General features: G+C 42.5%; 1 protein-coding gene across 1 annotated transcript in view; it reads left to right on the plus strand.

Annotated features, from left to right (window-relative positions):
- Positions 1 to 18,179, plus strand: part of LOC128639733 (hexokinase-1) — a 285,985-nt gene that overhangs the window by 224,343 nt on the left and 43,463 nt on the right. Inside the window, exons 11-13 of the mRNA XM_053691849.1 lie at positions 5,154 to 5,302; positions 5,496 to 5,615; positions 5,922 to 6,017. Of these exons, the coding sequence (XP_053547824.1) occupies positions 5,154 to 5,302; positions 5,496 to 5,615; positions 5,922 to 6,017 (365 nt within the window). The remainder of the gene's footprint in view (positions 1 to 5,153; positions 5,303 to 5,495; positions 5,616 to 5,921; positions 6,018 to 18,179) is intronic.

Raw genomic sequence — 18,179 nt, forward strand, 5'->3', positions numbered from 1 at the left:
AGCAAGACACTACATAACCACACACAAGGATATAAAAGACCTAATACGACCTCTCACTCCCTTTGAACAAATATGTCAATCAATAGAAAATACACCTAGAACAATCTCCAAACTACATAAACTTATCCTGTAAATGACTTTCCCACTTCTCCCTTCTTATACAAAAAGATGGGACCTAGAACTCAAAACGAATACTGCCCCCAAACTCTGGACTCGCAGATTCGACACCCTAATACACTCTGCACACTCAGCCCAAGCTAAAGAGACCAATATCAAGATAATGATGAGATGGTACTTAACTCCAGCGAGGTTAAAATCTATATATAAAAACTCATCAATGCTATGCTGGAGAGGCTGCACACAAGAGGGACACATTACCCACATTTGGTGGGATTGCGATCTTATAAAACCTTTCTGGTCACAAATTTTTAAACATATTAATAAAATATTAAGCACAAACATATCTCCCACCCCAGACTTAGTTTTACTATGTCAACCTCCCGCCATCACTTGCAAGATAAGAAAACACCTTTATCACTTAATGCTCAATGCTGCAAATCAGCTAATCCCTAGAAAATGGAAATCTGCATTAATCCCCTCTATCCAAGAATGGATAACACTGGTTCAAAGAAACCTCCTCCTGGAAAGACTACACTACCTCAAACTAGGCCAAATCACCTTACATCAAGATATGCTCTTCTTATGGGAATCCTTTACACTTGCTGATACATAGATTCAAATCAACAAACGGTCATCCCTCTAAATTCCGTAAAAAAGCCCCCATCCCCCTCCCCCCCGCCCTAACCGAGACATTTTTGCCCTTATCATATACAACATGTAATGAGCCATATATGGTTTAATACATAGAAAAACTAACTACAGGCTAGTGGAGTTGGCAAGTAAACAACATTAGAAGAAGCAGAGAAATGAGACCACTGATTGTGTACACGGTTACTATGTTAGCTCCCTACTATCTTTCTATTTCCTCTCTCTTTCTTTATCCTACTCTTTTTCTCTTTCTCTCCTTAATTTATGTTAAGTGCTATTTTTTTTTTTTGAGATAAGTTTACTCTCATTGACTCACACTTATGATATACTACGCCATGGGGATTGTATACCAACATCCCAATTGGGCAAGGATACCATTAGTCCTATCTTTGAAACAACAGGAACTCCTCTACGCCTGCTGAACTCTAACTCTTCCTAATCACAAGAGCTCTAATGCCACAGCACATGATGGATTGATTAAAGGACACTGGATTATGGTATAATCTTACAACAAGGACTGTCCGCATGGCAAATGCTATGATATACTTAGCCTAACATTAATCTTTTAATGTTTTATTTATCCAGCCATGATTGTAAACTGTTGACCTTACATATGTTTACCTGTTATTTTGAATTGAAAATAAAAAGAAAACATAAATAAAAAAAATACAATAACGCAAAAAAATAATAATAAATAAATAAAAAAATAAAAAATTTATGCTGATACCTGATAAATATATTTATTTTTTGACACGATGAGTCCACGGCCCGCCCTGTTCTATTAGACAGGTTGTGGGTTATTGTAAACTTCAGACACCTCTGCACCTTGGCTTTTCCTTTCTCTTCCTAACTTCGGTCGAATGACTGGAGTGGGTGAGAAGGGAGGAGCTATTTAACAGCTTTGCTGTGGTGCTCTTTGCCGCCTCCTGCTGACCAGGAGGTGAATATCCCATTAGTAATTAAGATGATTTGTGGACTCATTGTGTCAAAAAAGAAATACATTTATCAGGTAAGCATACATTTTCTTTTTTAGTTTCTTTTGTATCTTCAAAGAAAAGTCTTCTTGTAACCACATCAGTTTTGGATAAGAGGTGTCCCAGGTGGACTGTGGACATAGTATCTTAGGGTTACAGAATTGAATTTTAAATTTTCCCTCCCAGGGGCAGATTCTACTTCTCATGTTTATCTGCAGTCCAGATAAAAAAGAGAGGCATTCTTGAACTATGTTCAAAACTTTCCCTTCCTGAGAGTGATAGTTCCAGTAAGGGCACAGGGCCTAGGGTTCCCAAAAATTAGGGAATTTTTTCGACACGTTCTAGATTAAGTGTCTCACTAGTTTCTCTGGGTTCCATCCTTCAAAATGGAAATTTGTCGTTCTATTCTTCCTTGGTCCAAGAGGGTCATTTCATTACGACCATGGACTTGAGGGATACGTATCTTCATGTTCCCAGCCACAGGAATCATTTTAAGTTCCTCTGTGTTGCCTTATGGACAATCATTTTCAGTTTGTGGTTCAGGGGGCTCTCTTGGCAGTGCTTCTGGAAGAGTTCCCTTGTTCTATCTACAAGGGTAGTTTTCTTAGGGACCATAATAGATTCCCTATCTATGAAAAGAATTTCGGACAGAGGTCAGAAAATTCAAAATTATTTCCTCTTGTCTTTCCCTGCAATCTTCTTTCGGCCATCAGTGGCCCAATGTATGGATATTTGGTCTGACAGTCACTGTTATGGACATCACTCCCTTTGCTCAATTCCATTTGAGAGGTCTGCAGATATACATGCTCCGATAATTGAACGGAGTCCATTCGGATCTGTCTCAGAGGATAGGTTTATAAAGTCTACAAGAGACTCTCTCCTGTGGTGGCCTTATCAATCAGGAGCATCTGATTAATCATCCTGGGTGATTGGGCAGAGGAAGTCAGGATCTGGTATGCAGGCCTAGTGAAGGTGTCATCCTTGCCATCTTGGAGGTTTCCTCTGAGAAAGGACCTTCTATCTTAGGGTCCATTCCTCCATCCAAAATCTCGTTTCTCTAAAACTGTCTGCTTGGAGGTTGAACACTTAATTCTGTCTAAGCGTAGTTTTTCTGAGTTGTTCATTATGTCCATGATCCAGGCTTGCAAGCCTGTTACTAGGAAAATTTTAGCATAAGGTATAGCATAAATACCTTTACTGATGTGAATCCAAAGGTTACTGTTGGAGTAGCGTCAGGATCCGTAGGATTTTGTCCATTCTCCAGGAAGGTCTGGAGAAGGGATTTTCAGTCAGTTCTCTCAACTATCTATGTTGTTGCACAAGCATCTGGTGGATGTGCCATGTATTCAATTTTTTTTTGTCAGGCCCTGGTCAGAAACAAGCCTGTGTTTAAGTCGATTGCTCCTCTTTAGAGCCTTAACCTTTTTCTTAAAGTTTTGCAGCAGGCTCAGTTGGAGCCATTGCATTAAATAGATATTAATTTGTTATCTTGAAAGGTTTGTTCTTTATTGCTATTTATGTTGCTCTGAGAGTTTCGGAACCCTCGGTTTTGCCGTGTGATTTGCCTTATCTTTCATGCAGATAAGGCGGCTCTTCATACTAAGTTGGGTTTTCTTCCTAAAGTGGTTTTGGATAGAAATATTTATCAGGAATTTGTTTCCTTCTATGTCCTAATCCTTTTTTTTATAAGAAACGTCTGTTGCATGACTTGGATGTTGTGCGTTATCTGGAATTCTACCTACAGGCGACTAGGATTTTCGCCAGTCTTCTTCCCTGTTTCTTTGTTTCCCTAGAAAGAGTGAGGGTCAGCAAGCAACTGCTACTTCTCTTTCTATCTGGTTGAGAAGTATTATTCGTTTAGTTTGAGACTGCTGGTCAGCAGCCTCCTGAGAGAATTACAGCTCTTTTCGAGGGCTGTCTCTTCTTCTTGGGCCTCAAAATGAAGCTTCTGTGGAAAAGATTTGCAAGGCTGCACATTTTTAAATTTGAATATTTTTGCCTCGGCTGCGGTTTCTTTTGGTAGAGAGGTTCTTCAAGCGATGGTGCCTTCTGTTTAGGTTCCCTGTCTTGTTTTCCCTCCCTAGTCATCTGTGTCCTCTAGCTTGGGTATTGGTTCCCACTAGTAATTGATGACGTTGTGGACTCTCCTTATCTTAGGAAAGAAAACAAAATCTATGCTTACCTGATAAAAAAAAAAATCTTTCCGGATATGGAGAGTCCACGACCCCACCCTTACATTTAAGACAGTTATTTTTTTACTAAACCTCAGGCACCTCTACACCTTTGTGTTATTGCTTTTTTTATTTCCTTGATTGTGGGAAGGGGAGTGACACTTAACAGCTTTGCTGTGGTGCTCTTTGCCTCCTCCTGCTGGCCAAGAGTGATATTACCACTAGTAATTGATGACGTTGTGGACTCTCCATATCCGGAAAGAAATTTATCAGGTAAGCATAATTTTTTTTATAGGGCTATTAGATTTGGTGTAATTGTTTTTATTTTTAATAATAATTTTTTGTAAGCTTAGTGTTATTTTTTGTAATTTTAGATTTTTTAATTTTTTAGTAGTGTTAGGTTTTTTTAAATTTGTAATTTAGGTTTTTTAATTGGTAGTATTTTTTTATGTTATTAGAATAGTTATGTTAGGTTAATTGATAGTTTAAAGATAGGATTATTTTTATTTCACAGGTAAGTTTTTATTTATTTTAAGATGGTTATATTGTAATTTGAATTTGAAGTTAGGTTTAGGGGTTAATAATTTAATTTAGTGTTTTTTGATGTGGGGGGCCGGCGGTTTAGGGGTTAATAGGTTTATTTAGTGGCAGTGATGTGGGAGGCAGGAGGTTTAGGGGTTAATATGTTTATTTAGTGGCGGAGATGTGGGAGGCCGGAGGTTTAGGGGTTAATAGGTTCATTTAGTGGCGGCGATGTGGGAGGCCGGAGGTTTAGGGGTTAATAAGTCGTTTATGGGTTTTAGTGTACTTTGTAACAGTTTAGTTATGAGTTTTGTGTAACAGTTTTGTTGCGCAAAACTCATAACTACTGCTCTCAGATGGCGGTATGGATCGTGTCGGTATAGACTGTAACACAAGCATTTTAGCCTAAACGCACAACCTGTAATACTGGCGCTATGAAAATCCCACGCAAAAACGTCATTTTTTTTTAGTACGGAATGGACGTTGCATTACAGGCTAAAATGCTTGCGGTATAGCAATACCGACACGACACGTAATATACGTTACTGGCCATTACGCTGGAATTGCCATTTTTTCAGCGTTAAAAGCAGTAACGCAAAACTCGTAATCTACCTGTATGTTAGATAACAAATTACTATAAAATGATCTGTTTATTGGAGATTTACAGAGAACTCTACATTATCGCTTATCCCAAAATCTAAATTATTTTATTTTCCAGAAAATGGAGATTTTCTAGCATTGGATCTTGGTGGAACAAACTTCAGAGTTTTGCTTGTCAAGATACGAAGTGGTAAAAGGAGAATGGTGGAAATGCACAATAAAATCTACGCCATTCCTACTGATGTTATGCAGGGCACTGGGGAAGAGGTGTGCGCACGTTTTGTGTTTTATCGTGAGAGCCATCACCGTCACTACCCATAATGCTCCTGGGCCTGTAGCTCTCGTTAAAGCTGTTTTTGATTTAACCCTTACTGGTGCTGGCTAGTGACGCTCTGCACCATGTATTTATTATTATGCAGCGCTGATCATCTGTTATAGTGATGTTTGCTCTTTGTTTCAGCTGTTTGATCACATCGTACACTGCATATCTGACTTCCTGGATTACATGGGGATAAAAGGAGCTCGGCTTCCCCTGGGATTCACCTTTTCATTCCCGTGCAAGCAGACCAGTTTAGATGCGGTAAGTCACAAAGAGGGTGTCCCCAGATACCGGTGACCAGCCTGCATATTGCTGATTATAACCTTCTGGCTGCACAGTCTGTGCCAAATAACCAACTTCAGATGCAGTCGCTGCACATGCAGTAGAACCTACAATCACTGAGGATCACAGGGCATCCTTCTCTCCCAACTAATCAGGTCTATTCCACAGGGCATCCTTCTCTCCCAACTAATCAGGTCTATTCCACAGGGCATCCTTCTCTCCCAACTAATCAGGTCTATTCCACAGGGCATCCTTCTCTCCCAACTAATCAGGTCTATTCCACAGGGCATCCTTCTGACGTGGACCAAAGGATTCAAGTCAACTGATTGTGAGGGGGAAGACGTGGTGTCTCTGCTAAGAGAAGGAATTAAGAGAAGAGAAGTAAGTATATGTGCTTTGTCTGTGTGTCTGTCCTGTGTGCAATATCTGTGTCTCTGTCTTGTTTCCATTGTCTGTGTGTCTGTCCTGTGCCTGGCTGGTGTGTCCGTCCTGTGTGCATTGTCTGTGTTTCCGTTGTGTGTGCATTGTCTGTGTGTCTCTCCTGTGTGTCTGTCCTGAGTGCATTGTCTGTGTGTCTCTCCTGCGTTGTCTGGGTGTCTGTCCTGTGTGCAATATCTGTGTCTCTGTCTTGTTTCCATTGTCTGTGTGTCTGTCCTGTGTGCAATATCTGTGTCTCTGTCTTGTTTCCATTGTCTGTGTGTCTGTCCTGTGCCTGGCTGGTGTGTCCGTCCTGTGTGCATTGTCTGTGTTTCCGTTGTGTGTGCATTGTCTGTGTGTCTCCTGTGTGTCCGTCCCATGTGCATTGCCTGTGTGTCTCTCCTGCGTTGTCTGGGTGTCTGTCCTGTGTGCAATATCTGTGTCTCTGTCTTGTTTCCATTGTCTGTGTGTCTGTCCTGTGTGCAATATCTGTGTCTCTGTCTTGTTTCCATTGTCTGTGTGTCTGTCCTGTGTGCAATATCTGTGTCTCTGTCTTGTTTCCATTGTCTGTGTGTCTGTCCTGTGCCTGGCTGGTGTGTCCGTCCTGTGTGCATTGTCTGTGTTTCCGTTGTGTGTGCATTGTCTGTGTGTCTCTCCTGTGTGTCTGTCCTGAGTGCATTGTCTGTGTGTCTCCTGTGTGTCCGTCCCATGTGCATTGCCTGTGTGTCTCTCCTGCGTTGTCTGGGTGTCTGTCCTGTGTGTGTTGTCTGTGTATCCGTCCTGTGTGTCCATCATGTGTACGTTGTCTGTGTGTCTTTCCTGAGTGTGTTGTCTGTGTGTCTGTCCTGTGTCCGTCCTGTGTGCGATGTATGTGTGTCTCTCCTGTGTGTCTGTTCTGTGTGCGTTGTCTGTGTGTCTGTCCTGTGTGTCCGACCTCTGTGCATTGCCTGTGTGTCTCTCATGTGTGTCCATCCTGTGTGTGTCTCCTGTGTGCCTCTCCTGTTTGTCCATCCTTTGTGCGTTGTCTGTGTGTCTCTCCTGTGTGTCTGTCCTGTGAGTGTTGTATGTGTGTCTCTCCTGTGTGCGTTGTCTTTTTATCTATCCTGTGTGTCCGTCATGTGTGCGTTGTCTGTGTGTCTGTCCTGTGTGCAATATCTGTGTCTCTGTCTTGTTTCCATTGTCTGTGTGTCTGTCCTGTGCCTGGCTGGTGTGTCCGTCCTATGTGCATTGTCTGTGTGTCTCTCCTGTGTGCGTTGTCTGTGTGTCTCTCCTGTGTGTGTTGTCTGTGTAACTGTCCTGTATGTCCGTCATGTGTGCGTTGTCTGTGTGTCTGTCCTGTCCGTTGTCTGTCCTGTGTGTGTTGTCTGTGTGTCTGTCCTGTGTGTCCATCATGTGTGCATGTCTGTGTGTCTGTCCTGTGTGACCATCCTGTATGCGTTGTCTATGTGTTTGTCCTGAGTGCGTTGTCTGTGTGTCTGTCCTGTGTCCACCCTGTGTGCGATTGCTGTGTGTCTCTCCTGTGTGCGTTGTCTGTGTCTGTCCTGTGTGTGTTGTCTGTGTGTCTGTCCTGTGTGTGTTTTATGTATGTCTGTCCTGTGTGTGTTGTCTGTGTCTGTCCTGTGTGTGTTGTCTGTGTGTCTGTCCTGTGTGTGTTGCCTGTATGTCTGTCCTGTGTGTGTTGTCTGTGTGTCTGTCCTGTGTGTGTTGTCTGTGTGTCTGTCCTGTGTGTGTTTTCTGTGTGTCTGTCCTGTGTGTGTTGTCTGTGTAACTGTCCTGTATGTCCGTCATGTGTGCGTTGTCTGTGTGTCTGTCCTATCCGTTGTCTGTCCTGTGTGTGTTGTCTGTGTGTCTGTCCTGTGTCCATCATGTGTGCATGTCTGTCCTGTGTGACCATCCTGTATGCGTTGTCTATGTGTTTGTCCTGAGTGCGTTGTCTGTGTGTCTGTCCTGTGTCCACCCTGTGTGCGATTGCTGTGTGTCTCTCCTGTGTGCGTTGTCTGTGTCTGTCCTGTGTGTGTTGTCTGTGTGTCTGTCCTGTGTGTGTTTTCTGTATGTCTGTCCTGTGTGTGTTGTCTGTGTCTGTCCTGTGTGTGTTGTCTGTGTGTCTGTCCTGTGTGTGTTTTCTGTATGTCTGTCCTGTGTGTGTTGTCTGTGTGTCTGTCCTGTGTGTGTTGCCTGTATGTCTGTCCTGTGTGTGTTGTCTGTGTGTCTGTCCTGTGTGTGTTGTCTGTGTGTCTGTCCTGTGTGTGTTTTCTGTGTGTCTGTCCTGTGTGTGTTGTCTGTGTAACTGTCCTGTATGTCCGTCATGTGTGCGTTGTCTGTGTGTCTGTCCTGTCCGTTGTCTGTCCTGTGTGTGTTGTCTGTGTGTCTGTCCTGTGTGTCCATCATGTGTGCATGTCTGTGTGTCTGTCCTGTGTGACCATCCTGTATGCATTGTCTATGTGTTTGTCCTGAGTGCGTTGTCTGTGTGTCTGTCCTGTGTCCACCCTGTGTGCGATTGCTGTGTGTCTCTCCTGTGTGCGTTGTCTGTGTCTGTCCTGTGTGTGTTGTCTGTGTGTCTGTCCTGTGTGTGTTTTCTGTATGTCTGTCCTGTGTGTGTTGTGTGTGTGTTGTCTGTGTGTCTGTCCTGTGTGTGTTGCCTGTATGTCTGTCCTGTGTGTGTTGTCTGTGTGTCTGTCCTGTGTGTGTTGTCTGTGTGTCTGTCCTGTGTGTGTTTTCTGTGTGTCTGTCCTGTGTGTGTTGTCTGTGTCTGTTCTGTGTGTGTTGTCTGTGTGTCTGTCCTGTGTGTGTTGCCTGTATGTCTGTCCTGTGTGTGTTGTCTGTGTGTCTGTCCTGTGTGTGTTGTCTGTGTGTCTGTCCTGTGTGTCCATCATGTGTGCGTTGTCTGTGTGTCTGTCCTGTGTGCGTTGTCTATGTGTTTGTCCTGAGTGCATTGTCTGTGTGTCTGTCCTGTGTCCGCCCTGTGTGCGATATCTGTGTGCCCATCCTGTGTGCGTTGTCTGTGTGTCTCTCCTGTGTGCGTTGTCTGTGTGTCTGTCCTGTGTGTGTTGTCTGTGTGTCTGTCCTGTGTGCGTTGTCTGTGTGTCCGTCCTGTGTGCGTTGTCTGTGTGTCCGTCCTTTGTGCGTTGTCTGTGGGTCTCTCCTGTGTGCCCATCCTATGTGCGTTGTCTGTGTGTCTCTCCTGTGTGCGTTGTCTGTGTGCCCGTCCTGTGTGCGTTGTCTGTGTATCTCTCCTGTGTGCCCGTCCTGTGTGCGTTGTCTGTGTGTCTCTCCTGTGTGCCCGTCTTGTGTGCGCTGTCTGTGTGCCCGTCCTGTGTGCCTGTTCTGTGTGCGTTGTCTGTGTGTCCGTCCTGTGTGCGTTGTCTGTGTGCCTGTCCTGTGTGTTTGCCTTATGTGTGTTATCTGTGTGTCAGTAATATAGTCTGAGTTAGACATTTTATATCTGTATTTCTTTCTAATGACACGGTGAGTCCACGGATCATCTTAATTACTGATGGGAATATCACTCCTGACCAGCAGGAGGAGGCAAAGAGCACCACAGTAAAAGCTGTTAAATACCACTCCCCCTACCCACAATCCCCAGTCATTCTCTTTGCTTATATCAGTTGCAAGGAGGGGTAAAGTTAAGTGTCTGATTCTTCAAACTTGCTTCTTTTAAGCAGAGCAAGTTTGCTCCGTTTTTTTGTGGTTTAGCCGTAGTCCATGTCAGTCTCTGTGGTGGCTTTTAAGCATTTGGGAATTTGAGGTCTAATCTCCACTGAGCCTCCCAAGTAATTTCATGCTGCCCTTGGTAAGTTTATTCGGCCTTTTCATTTTTCCACAGGTCCATGTGAGATAGGAAGCCCCTCTCCTGCTGCCGGACAGATTTCTCTTGTAAGATGTATCGAGTCCACGGATTCATCCTTACTTGTGGGATATTCTCCTCCCCTACAGGAAGTGGCAGAGAGAGCACCCACAGCAGAGCTGCCTATATAGCTCCCCCCTTAGCTCCACCCCACAGTCATTCTTTTTACCTACTCTAAATAACTAGGAAGTGCAGAGCGAGTGTGGTGACAAAAATGTTAGTTTTTTATTTCTCAAGCAAAAGTTTGTTATTTTAAATGGTACCGGTGTGTACTATTTACTCTCTGGCAGAAAAGGGATGAATATTTCTGCAAGGAGGATGATGATCTTAGCACTTTGTAACTAAGATCCACTGCTGTTCTCACAAGGGCTGAAGAGTACAGGAAAACTTCAGTTGGGGGAACGGTTTGCAGGCTAAACTGCATTTGAGGTATGTTCAGTCTATATTTTTCTAGACAGACTGTGTTAATTCTAGAAAAGGCTGGGAATATCCCCATGAGGGAAGGGTAAGCTGTATTCAGACACTTGGATAGGAATTTCAGCTTGCATGAAGGGCTCATAAGTTACTGGTGACACTGTTAGGAAAAAAACGTTTTTGTTTATTCAGTAAATGATGCAATTATAACGTTTTTTGAAGGGACTAAAGGGGTCATTGTGGCTTGTTTTTTTTTTTAACCCACATGGTTAATTTAGAGACACTCAGGTGTTTTTCGAATAGGCCTCAAAACATCAAGTGAGGTGGGAGGGGCCTATGTTCGCACCTCAGTTGCGCAGATTCTTTTCTTTAGAGATTTCTAACTGCTTCTCCAGAGGTTCCTGCTGTGTTTGAGGGCTGTAAAAGAAGTTTTTTCCCCACAAATTGTTCTGAAGGGCAGATAGGAGCCACAGCAGAACTGTGGCAAGGTGCTGAAAGTCCTTTTTACCGATTTTGGCGTTTTTTCAATCCAGTTTTGTCATCAAGGGGTTAATTGTTTATTTGCATAGCTGTGCAAAGTTACTAAGGCTTTATAATGCTACTGTAAAAATTTTGTTATGTTTACTGCTTTTTTACACTGTTTTGCAGAATTTGTGCAACTTTTTTTCTCTTAAAGGCACAGTACCATTTTATTTCTAAGTGTTATTTACTTTGATTACAGTGTTTTCCAAGCTTGCTTGTTACATTACTAGCCTGTTTAACATGTCTGACACCAAGGAAAATCCTTGTTCAATATGTTTGGAAGCCATTGTGGAACCCCCTCTTAGAATGTGTCCCAATTGTACTGATATGTCTATAAACTATAAAGAACATATATTAGCACTTAAAAATAGAGCAATAGATGATTCTCAGTCAGAAGTAAATGAGGGTTTAGCATCTAGCTCTCCCCAAGTGTCACAACCAGTAACGCCCGCACAAGTGACGCCAAGTACCTCTAGTGCGTCAAATTATTTTACTTTACAAGGCATGGCCACAGTTATGAATACAACCCTCACAGAGGTTTTATCTAAACTGCCTGGTTTACAAGGAAAGTGGGACAGCTCTGGGTTTAGGATAAATGCTGAGCCGTCTGACGCTTTAGTAGCCGTATCTGATATGCCCTCACAATGCTCTGAAGTAGGGGTGAGGGATTTGTTATCTGAGGGAGAAATTTCTGATTCAGGAAAGACGCTTCCTCAGACAGATTCTGATATGACGGCCTTTAAATTTAAGCTTGAACACCTCTGCTTATTGCTTAGGGAGGTATTAGCGACTCTAGATGATTGTGACCCTATAGTGGTTCCAGAGAAATTGTGTAAAATGGACAAATACTTAGAGGTTCCTGTTTCCACTGATGTTTTTCCAGTCCCTAAGAGGATTGTGACTTTTGTTACTAAGGAGTGGGAAAGACCAGGTATTCCGTTCACTCCCCCTCCTGTTTTTAAGAAAATGTTTCCCATATCTGACACCATAAGGGACTCATGGCAGACAGTTCCTAAGGTGGAGGGAGCTATTTCTACTCTGTCTAAGCGTAAAACTATACCTATCGAGGACAGTTGTGCTTTCAAAAATCCTATGGATAAAAAAACCAGACAAAGAGAGAGGCGGTCTTACGCTGTGTAGAAGACCTACATACCTTGGGAGTGATCCGCCCAGTCCCAAAAGAGGAACAGGGGCTAGGGTTTTATTCAAACCTGTTTGTGGTTCCCAAGAAAGAGGGAACTTTCAGACCAATCTTGGATCTCAAATTTCTAAACAAGTTCCTCAAGGACTTCCGGTAGGCGGCTTAACAAGATGGCAACAGCTTCACTTTGCTCCGAGACTGAAACCTGCTTTTGAGTACTTTGTGGCAACATCTCCAGCCATCCATACCTCCCTTGGCAATAATTGTGCCCGGGAATATTTCAGGATCAGGACATTACAACTCCTGGCCTCCGAGAAGGCACAGAAAAGTAAGACATTTGTTTTTGGACCTGCAGACGTGCACACTCAGACAACCAAGATGGCGCACATTGCTGAGGCCCTAGTAGATGTATTCATGCCTATGCTGGACTCCTTAACAACAACTATAGGGGATCTCCTCTGTGAAGTGCGAGAGCTTCGCACACCCGAACCTCCTAATGTAATTCCTACATGTTTGAGTGTGCCTCGTCAGATTTCATCAGCTCATGTGAAAAACGATACCTTGGATAACGGCACTATATCACCGATGGAGGAGTCACACTCCCCTATCTTCCTTCCCCAACCAAACTACCTGGTCATGTCGGAAACAGAGATATTGAAAGAGGTGGCTGTCCCCCATACACTGATCTACCCAAGACCTGCTTCTGTGGAAGCGCATCAAACCTCGGGATTCCTGGCACTCTTTAAGAATGAGAGCGCTGACGGCTTCACGACCGGTGTCCCTAATCCTCTTCACTTTGGCTCTCCAGCCATCAGCATGCTGTTATGTTCAGCCGACACATCTGACCAATGTCTTCACCTGGCGGAAAGGAGCGACGACGCAACTCCCGAGCTTCCAGATGCCCTCGCCGCACTATGCACACCGGGAGAAGACAACAGCTGCAGAACTCATGCTGCAAAGGAGAGCAGACAGGCAGCGGTTGTAACTACCACAGTGCCATACTCCATCTCGTGCTGGGGTCGGGTGATCTGCTCAAGACAACAGCCCTATGTTCCAGCCGACTGGGTGGCGGAGTGGTCGTATGAACAAAAATCTTCAGCTAGCTCATGTGTAATGGTGGAATAACAGGCATATTTTAATATTTGACTGTGTGTGTGCTTTGGTACCTTTGCATTTTATTCTCAGTTATACACCGCTTCTTGCATGTTAAAAGAATTGAGTCTACTGTACCCATTAGAAAGCATAATTTCTTATCAGGACATACAGGGGCTGAAAGCATTTAGGAACAGCGGCTGCACTAATCTATTGTCATGTATATCAACCATTTTGTGCCGCTTCGGTGCTGTTTGCTTGATTTGCCGGACAATGTTATTCAGCCTACTAATATTACTTTGTTTGGCTGGCAACTAACAATAAAATCTTACCAACACTTTTCTTATTAGATGTATCTTGATGAATCAAAACGTTGCTGCACACTGAGATCTCAACATATATATAAACTCCTGCTTGGGGCCATAGTCAGATGTATTTAATCATTTTGAGTAGCTTATGAATGCGCACATCCCACCCATAACCACCAAGAAACTATCAAGTATTTACGTGCATGCAACATTAAGGCGGCCACACTGTTTACACTGGGCGATTAGCACAGTCACTCACTAATCCGCTGTATAATATAAGATACCTGCCGGGCAGTATACTCTGTTAATTAATTGAAGCTGAATAAATGGCGCCCTTACACATACCTAGCTGGGGACTACTTAACTTAGATTTTTTCCTATTGCAGCAGCTGTCCACATATCTGCTGAACCCATTTAAGACCTGTCTTGTTTTAGTTTAACTTTTATGTGTAGCTTAGAAGCTTTATTTCACTATTTTATTATGTAATATGTGTTGTATTGTTAGTTACGATTCTGAACTGCTGAACAATCATAGTGCTGTCTGCTGAGGATTGCAGTGCGTTATAACTCTCATAATATGTTAACAACTCTAGCCACGCTGCTTTCTTATAAGGGCCGCATTTCCACTGTAACTCCACAGTTTGGTTATTGTGTTTTATTTTGTTTTGTTTTGTTTATTAATGTTTTCATCCTGTTTAGTATTTTAAACTCTATTTAACTAGCGCTCATCACCCTGAAACATAGTAACTCCTCCAACCAGTTCAATTTCCTCGAATTAATGGATTCCCAATTTTAGTGAATACTAGGCGATTTCGTTATATGCTTATCTTTACACACTTTTGGCCGAATGTCACTTAATCTGACTAAGATACCTGCTTATTTGGGTTTGGTTTGATTACTGCAGCATAATATCGATGCCCCATAATACTTAGAGGCTGCTAGTCATCATTCTCTCTACATAATTCATACTAACTCAGTATTGGCTATCAGCACAAGCAGCTTTTCCTTTCCTGTAAGCAGCCTGAATATAGTCATCTTGCAGCAGCCGCTGGATTGATACTGGCATCCTATTTCCAGGCCCCAGGCTAGGAGTCAACTACATAAATAGCTGCTAATCCCCCATATCAGTAAACCGGTCTCTCCACTCTGTGTACCCGAAAATCTGGTAACATATAGTCTTGGTCAGGGGCACAGCATAAATCGATATCATTCCCACGATAGTGCCAATTCTATATATGAGACTCACATTGCTACCGGGCTATAGGATTGAGATACAATAGCTATCCCCCATATTGTTACAATTTACCCAATGTACTCATTATAGATTAGATCTTATAAGTATGGTTAGAACCTCTTTATGTAGGGACAAGCCTAACATTAGGGGAACATTCATGCAGAAATGCCCACAAAGATAGCTGGGATATCCTCACAACTTTGCTCTGGCTCCTGTGATCTGAGTACAACACATCTGGGTTATGGAGCATCAAGGGAGAATTGATAGTGTGTACTAGTTTTAGTTTAGTTTTGTCTGTGCTTATAGATGTTTAGTTATGTTAGGTTATAAAATAATAAAACCCCAGTAGTGAGGTACATTTGCGTAAAAACTAGATTGCTCTCTCATTTGTAGAGGATTTCTGCAGCCTTTATTGTAACTGTGAACATTGAGCTCTTTTCCTTTTTGTTTCTTAATGTATTGGATATATATGCACTTGGCAGTCACATTGTACTGTTTCATCTACTTTGTAAACTTTTATCTCACCCTGCGTGGTGTTTCACAGATATACAGCTTATTCTTGTACCTCGTGCTGGTTATAAATAAAAAAAAAACAAGTTCCTCAAAGTTCCATCATTCAAGATGGAGACTATTCAGACTATTCTACCTCTGATCCAGGAGGGTCAATATATGACTACCGTGGACTTAAAGGATGCGTATCTACACATCCCTATTCACAGAGATCATCATCAATTCCTCAGATTCGCCTTTCTAAACAGGCATTACCAGTTTGAGGCCCTGGGTTTCTTCCTAAGGTTGTTTCTAATAAGAATATCAATCAAGAGATTGTGGTTCCTTCTTTGTGTCCTAATCCTTCATCTAAGAAGGAACGTCTGTTACACAATCTTGATGTGGTTCGTGCTTTAAAATTCTACTTACAAGCAACTAAAGATTTCCGTCAAACATCTTCATTGTTTGTTGTTTATTCTGGTAAACGGAGTTGTCAAAGGGCTACGGCTACCTCTCTTTCCTTTTGGCTGAAAAGCATCATCCGTTTGGCCTATGAGACTGCTGGACGGCAGCTTTCTGAAAGGATTGCTGCTCATTCTACTAGAGCTGTGGCTTCCACATGGGCTTTTAAAAATGAGGCTTCTGTTGAACAGATTTGTAAGGCGGCGACTTGGTCTTCGCTTCATACTTTTTCCAAATTTTACAAATCAATACTTTTGCTTCTTCGGAGGCTATTTTTGGGAGAAAGGTTCTACAAGCAGTGGTGCCTTCCATTTAAGTTCCCTGTCTTGTCCCTCCCTTCATCCGTGTCCTAAAGCTTTGGTATTGGTATCCCACAAGTAAGGATGAATCCGTGGACTCGATACATCTTACAAGAGAAAACGTAATTTATGCTTACCTGATAAATTTCTTTCTCTTGTGATGTATCGAGTCCACGACCCGCCCTGTTTATTTAAGACAGGCATATATATATTTTTTTATTTAAAAAACTTCAGTCACCTCTGCACCCTATAGTTTCTCCTTTTTCTTCCTAGCCTTCGGTCGAATGACTGGGGGGTGGAGCTAAGGGGGGAGCTATATAGACAGCTCTGCTGTGGGTGCTCTCCTTGCCACTTCCTGTAGGGGAGGAGAATATCCCACAAGTAAGGATGAATCCGTGGACTCGATACATCACAAGAGAAATAAATTTATCAGGTAAGCATAAATTATGTTTTTTGAGGTAAGTACCTATTTCTTTCCCTGTTTTGATATAGGAGAATTTGGCACTTTGACAGTTAATTCTGTCTAAATATACAAACAGCCTTCTAGTTTAACGGTTTATTGTATTGCAGTTTTGCAGGCACTGGGGATGTTTGGCTCAGTTTATTATGTTTTCACTTTGGTGTACATGTTTTTGTTTGTATTAATGGCTACCGGGAGGTTTGTTAGGCCACGCCCACAATAGACGGGCTTATCTGAGATAGCAAGGGCGTTTTTTGGCGCCCTTTTAGCTGTTTCCTGTTGTTCGTAGATGTTGCAGCTCTGTTGCATATCTCCTCAGAGGTGGTTCAGCGTTCTCTCCGGTTTGGCTGTATGGGGGTCCGGATCATTTTCTGACTTGTTTTCGGCAGCAAGGGGATCAGGGGCGCGATCCGATATACAGTGTACTTTTCGGCGCAAGCGAGGGAACCCGCGCCGCCCGTAGTTTCACCTCGCACATCGGGGTATCCAATATACCCCGCCGGCAGTTGCTAAAGTGCCGTAAGTCGGACAAACTAGCGATGTCCAGAAATAAGCGTAAGTACAAACTTTAGAAACTGCCGTCGCCTACAAAAACTAACTAAAGTATTAAATCTTCCGTAACTGTCTAACACGCCTCCCAAAAATCAGCCCGACATGTATACCCCTCTATTCCCAATCCCCCCTCTCACTACTAACAATAAATGTATTAACCCCTAAACCGCCGCTCCCGGACCCCGCCGCCACCTATATTATATGTATTACCCCCTAATCTGACCCCCCTACACCGCCGCCACCTATATTAAATATATTACCCCCTAATCTGACCCCCCTACACCGCAGCCACCTATATTAAATATATTACCCCCTAATCTGACCCCCCTACACCGCTGCCACCTATATTAAATATATTACCCCCTAATCTGACCCCCCTACACCGCCGCCACCTACATAAAATATATTACTCCCTAAATCTAAGTCTAACCCTAACACCCCCTAACTTAATTATTTTTTAAATAAATCTAAATAATATTAATATTATTAACTAAATTAACTATTTAAAACTAAATACTTACCTATAAAATAAACCCTAAGATAGCTACAATATAATTAATAATTACATTGTAGCTATTTTAGGGTTTATATTTATTTTACAGGTAACTTTGTATTTATTTTAACTAGGTACAATAGCTATTAAATAGTTAATAACTATTTAATAGCTACCTAGTTAAAATAATTACAAAATTACCTTTAAAATAAATCCTAACCTAAGTTACAAATTCACCTAACACTACACTATCAATAAATTAATTAAATAAACTACAATTATCTAAACTAAAATAAAATTAAATAAGCTAAACTATATTACAAAAACAAACAAACACTAAATTACAAAAAATAAAAAAATATTACAAGAAGTTTAATCTAATTACACCTAATCTAAGCCCCCTAATAAAATATAAAAGCCCCCCAAAATAATGAAATTTCCCTACCCTAAATTACAAATAGCCCTTAAAAGGGCCTTTTGCGGGGCATTGCCCCAAAGTAATCAGCTCTTTTACTTGTAAAAAAAAGAACAATCCCCACCCAACATTACAACCCACCACCCACACACCCCTACTCTAAAACCCACCCGATCCCCCCTTAAAAAAACCTAAGTCTAACCCCCAAGTGGTCCTTACCTGTCCTGAAGACCGGCGGAGAAGGTCCTGTTCCAGGCTGTGAAGTCTTCCAAGCGGCGACCTCTTCTTCTTCCAGGAACCAGCCGGCGCGGAGCGGAGGAGCTGAAGACCGTTGTCTCTGGAACTGAAGACCGGCAATGCTGGAACTGAAGATCGGCGACGCTGGAACTGAAGACCGCGGA

Source organism: Bombina bombina, chromosome 9 (assembly GCF_027579735.1).
Source record: "Bombina bombina isolate aBomBom1 chromosome 9, aBomBom1.pri, whole genome shotgun sequence".
Lineage (NCBI taxonomy): Eukaryota > Metazoa > Chordata > Amphibia > Anura > Bombinatoridae > Bombina > Bombina bombina.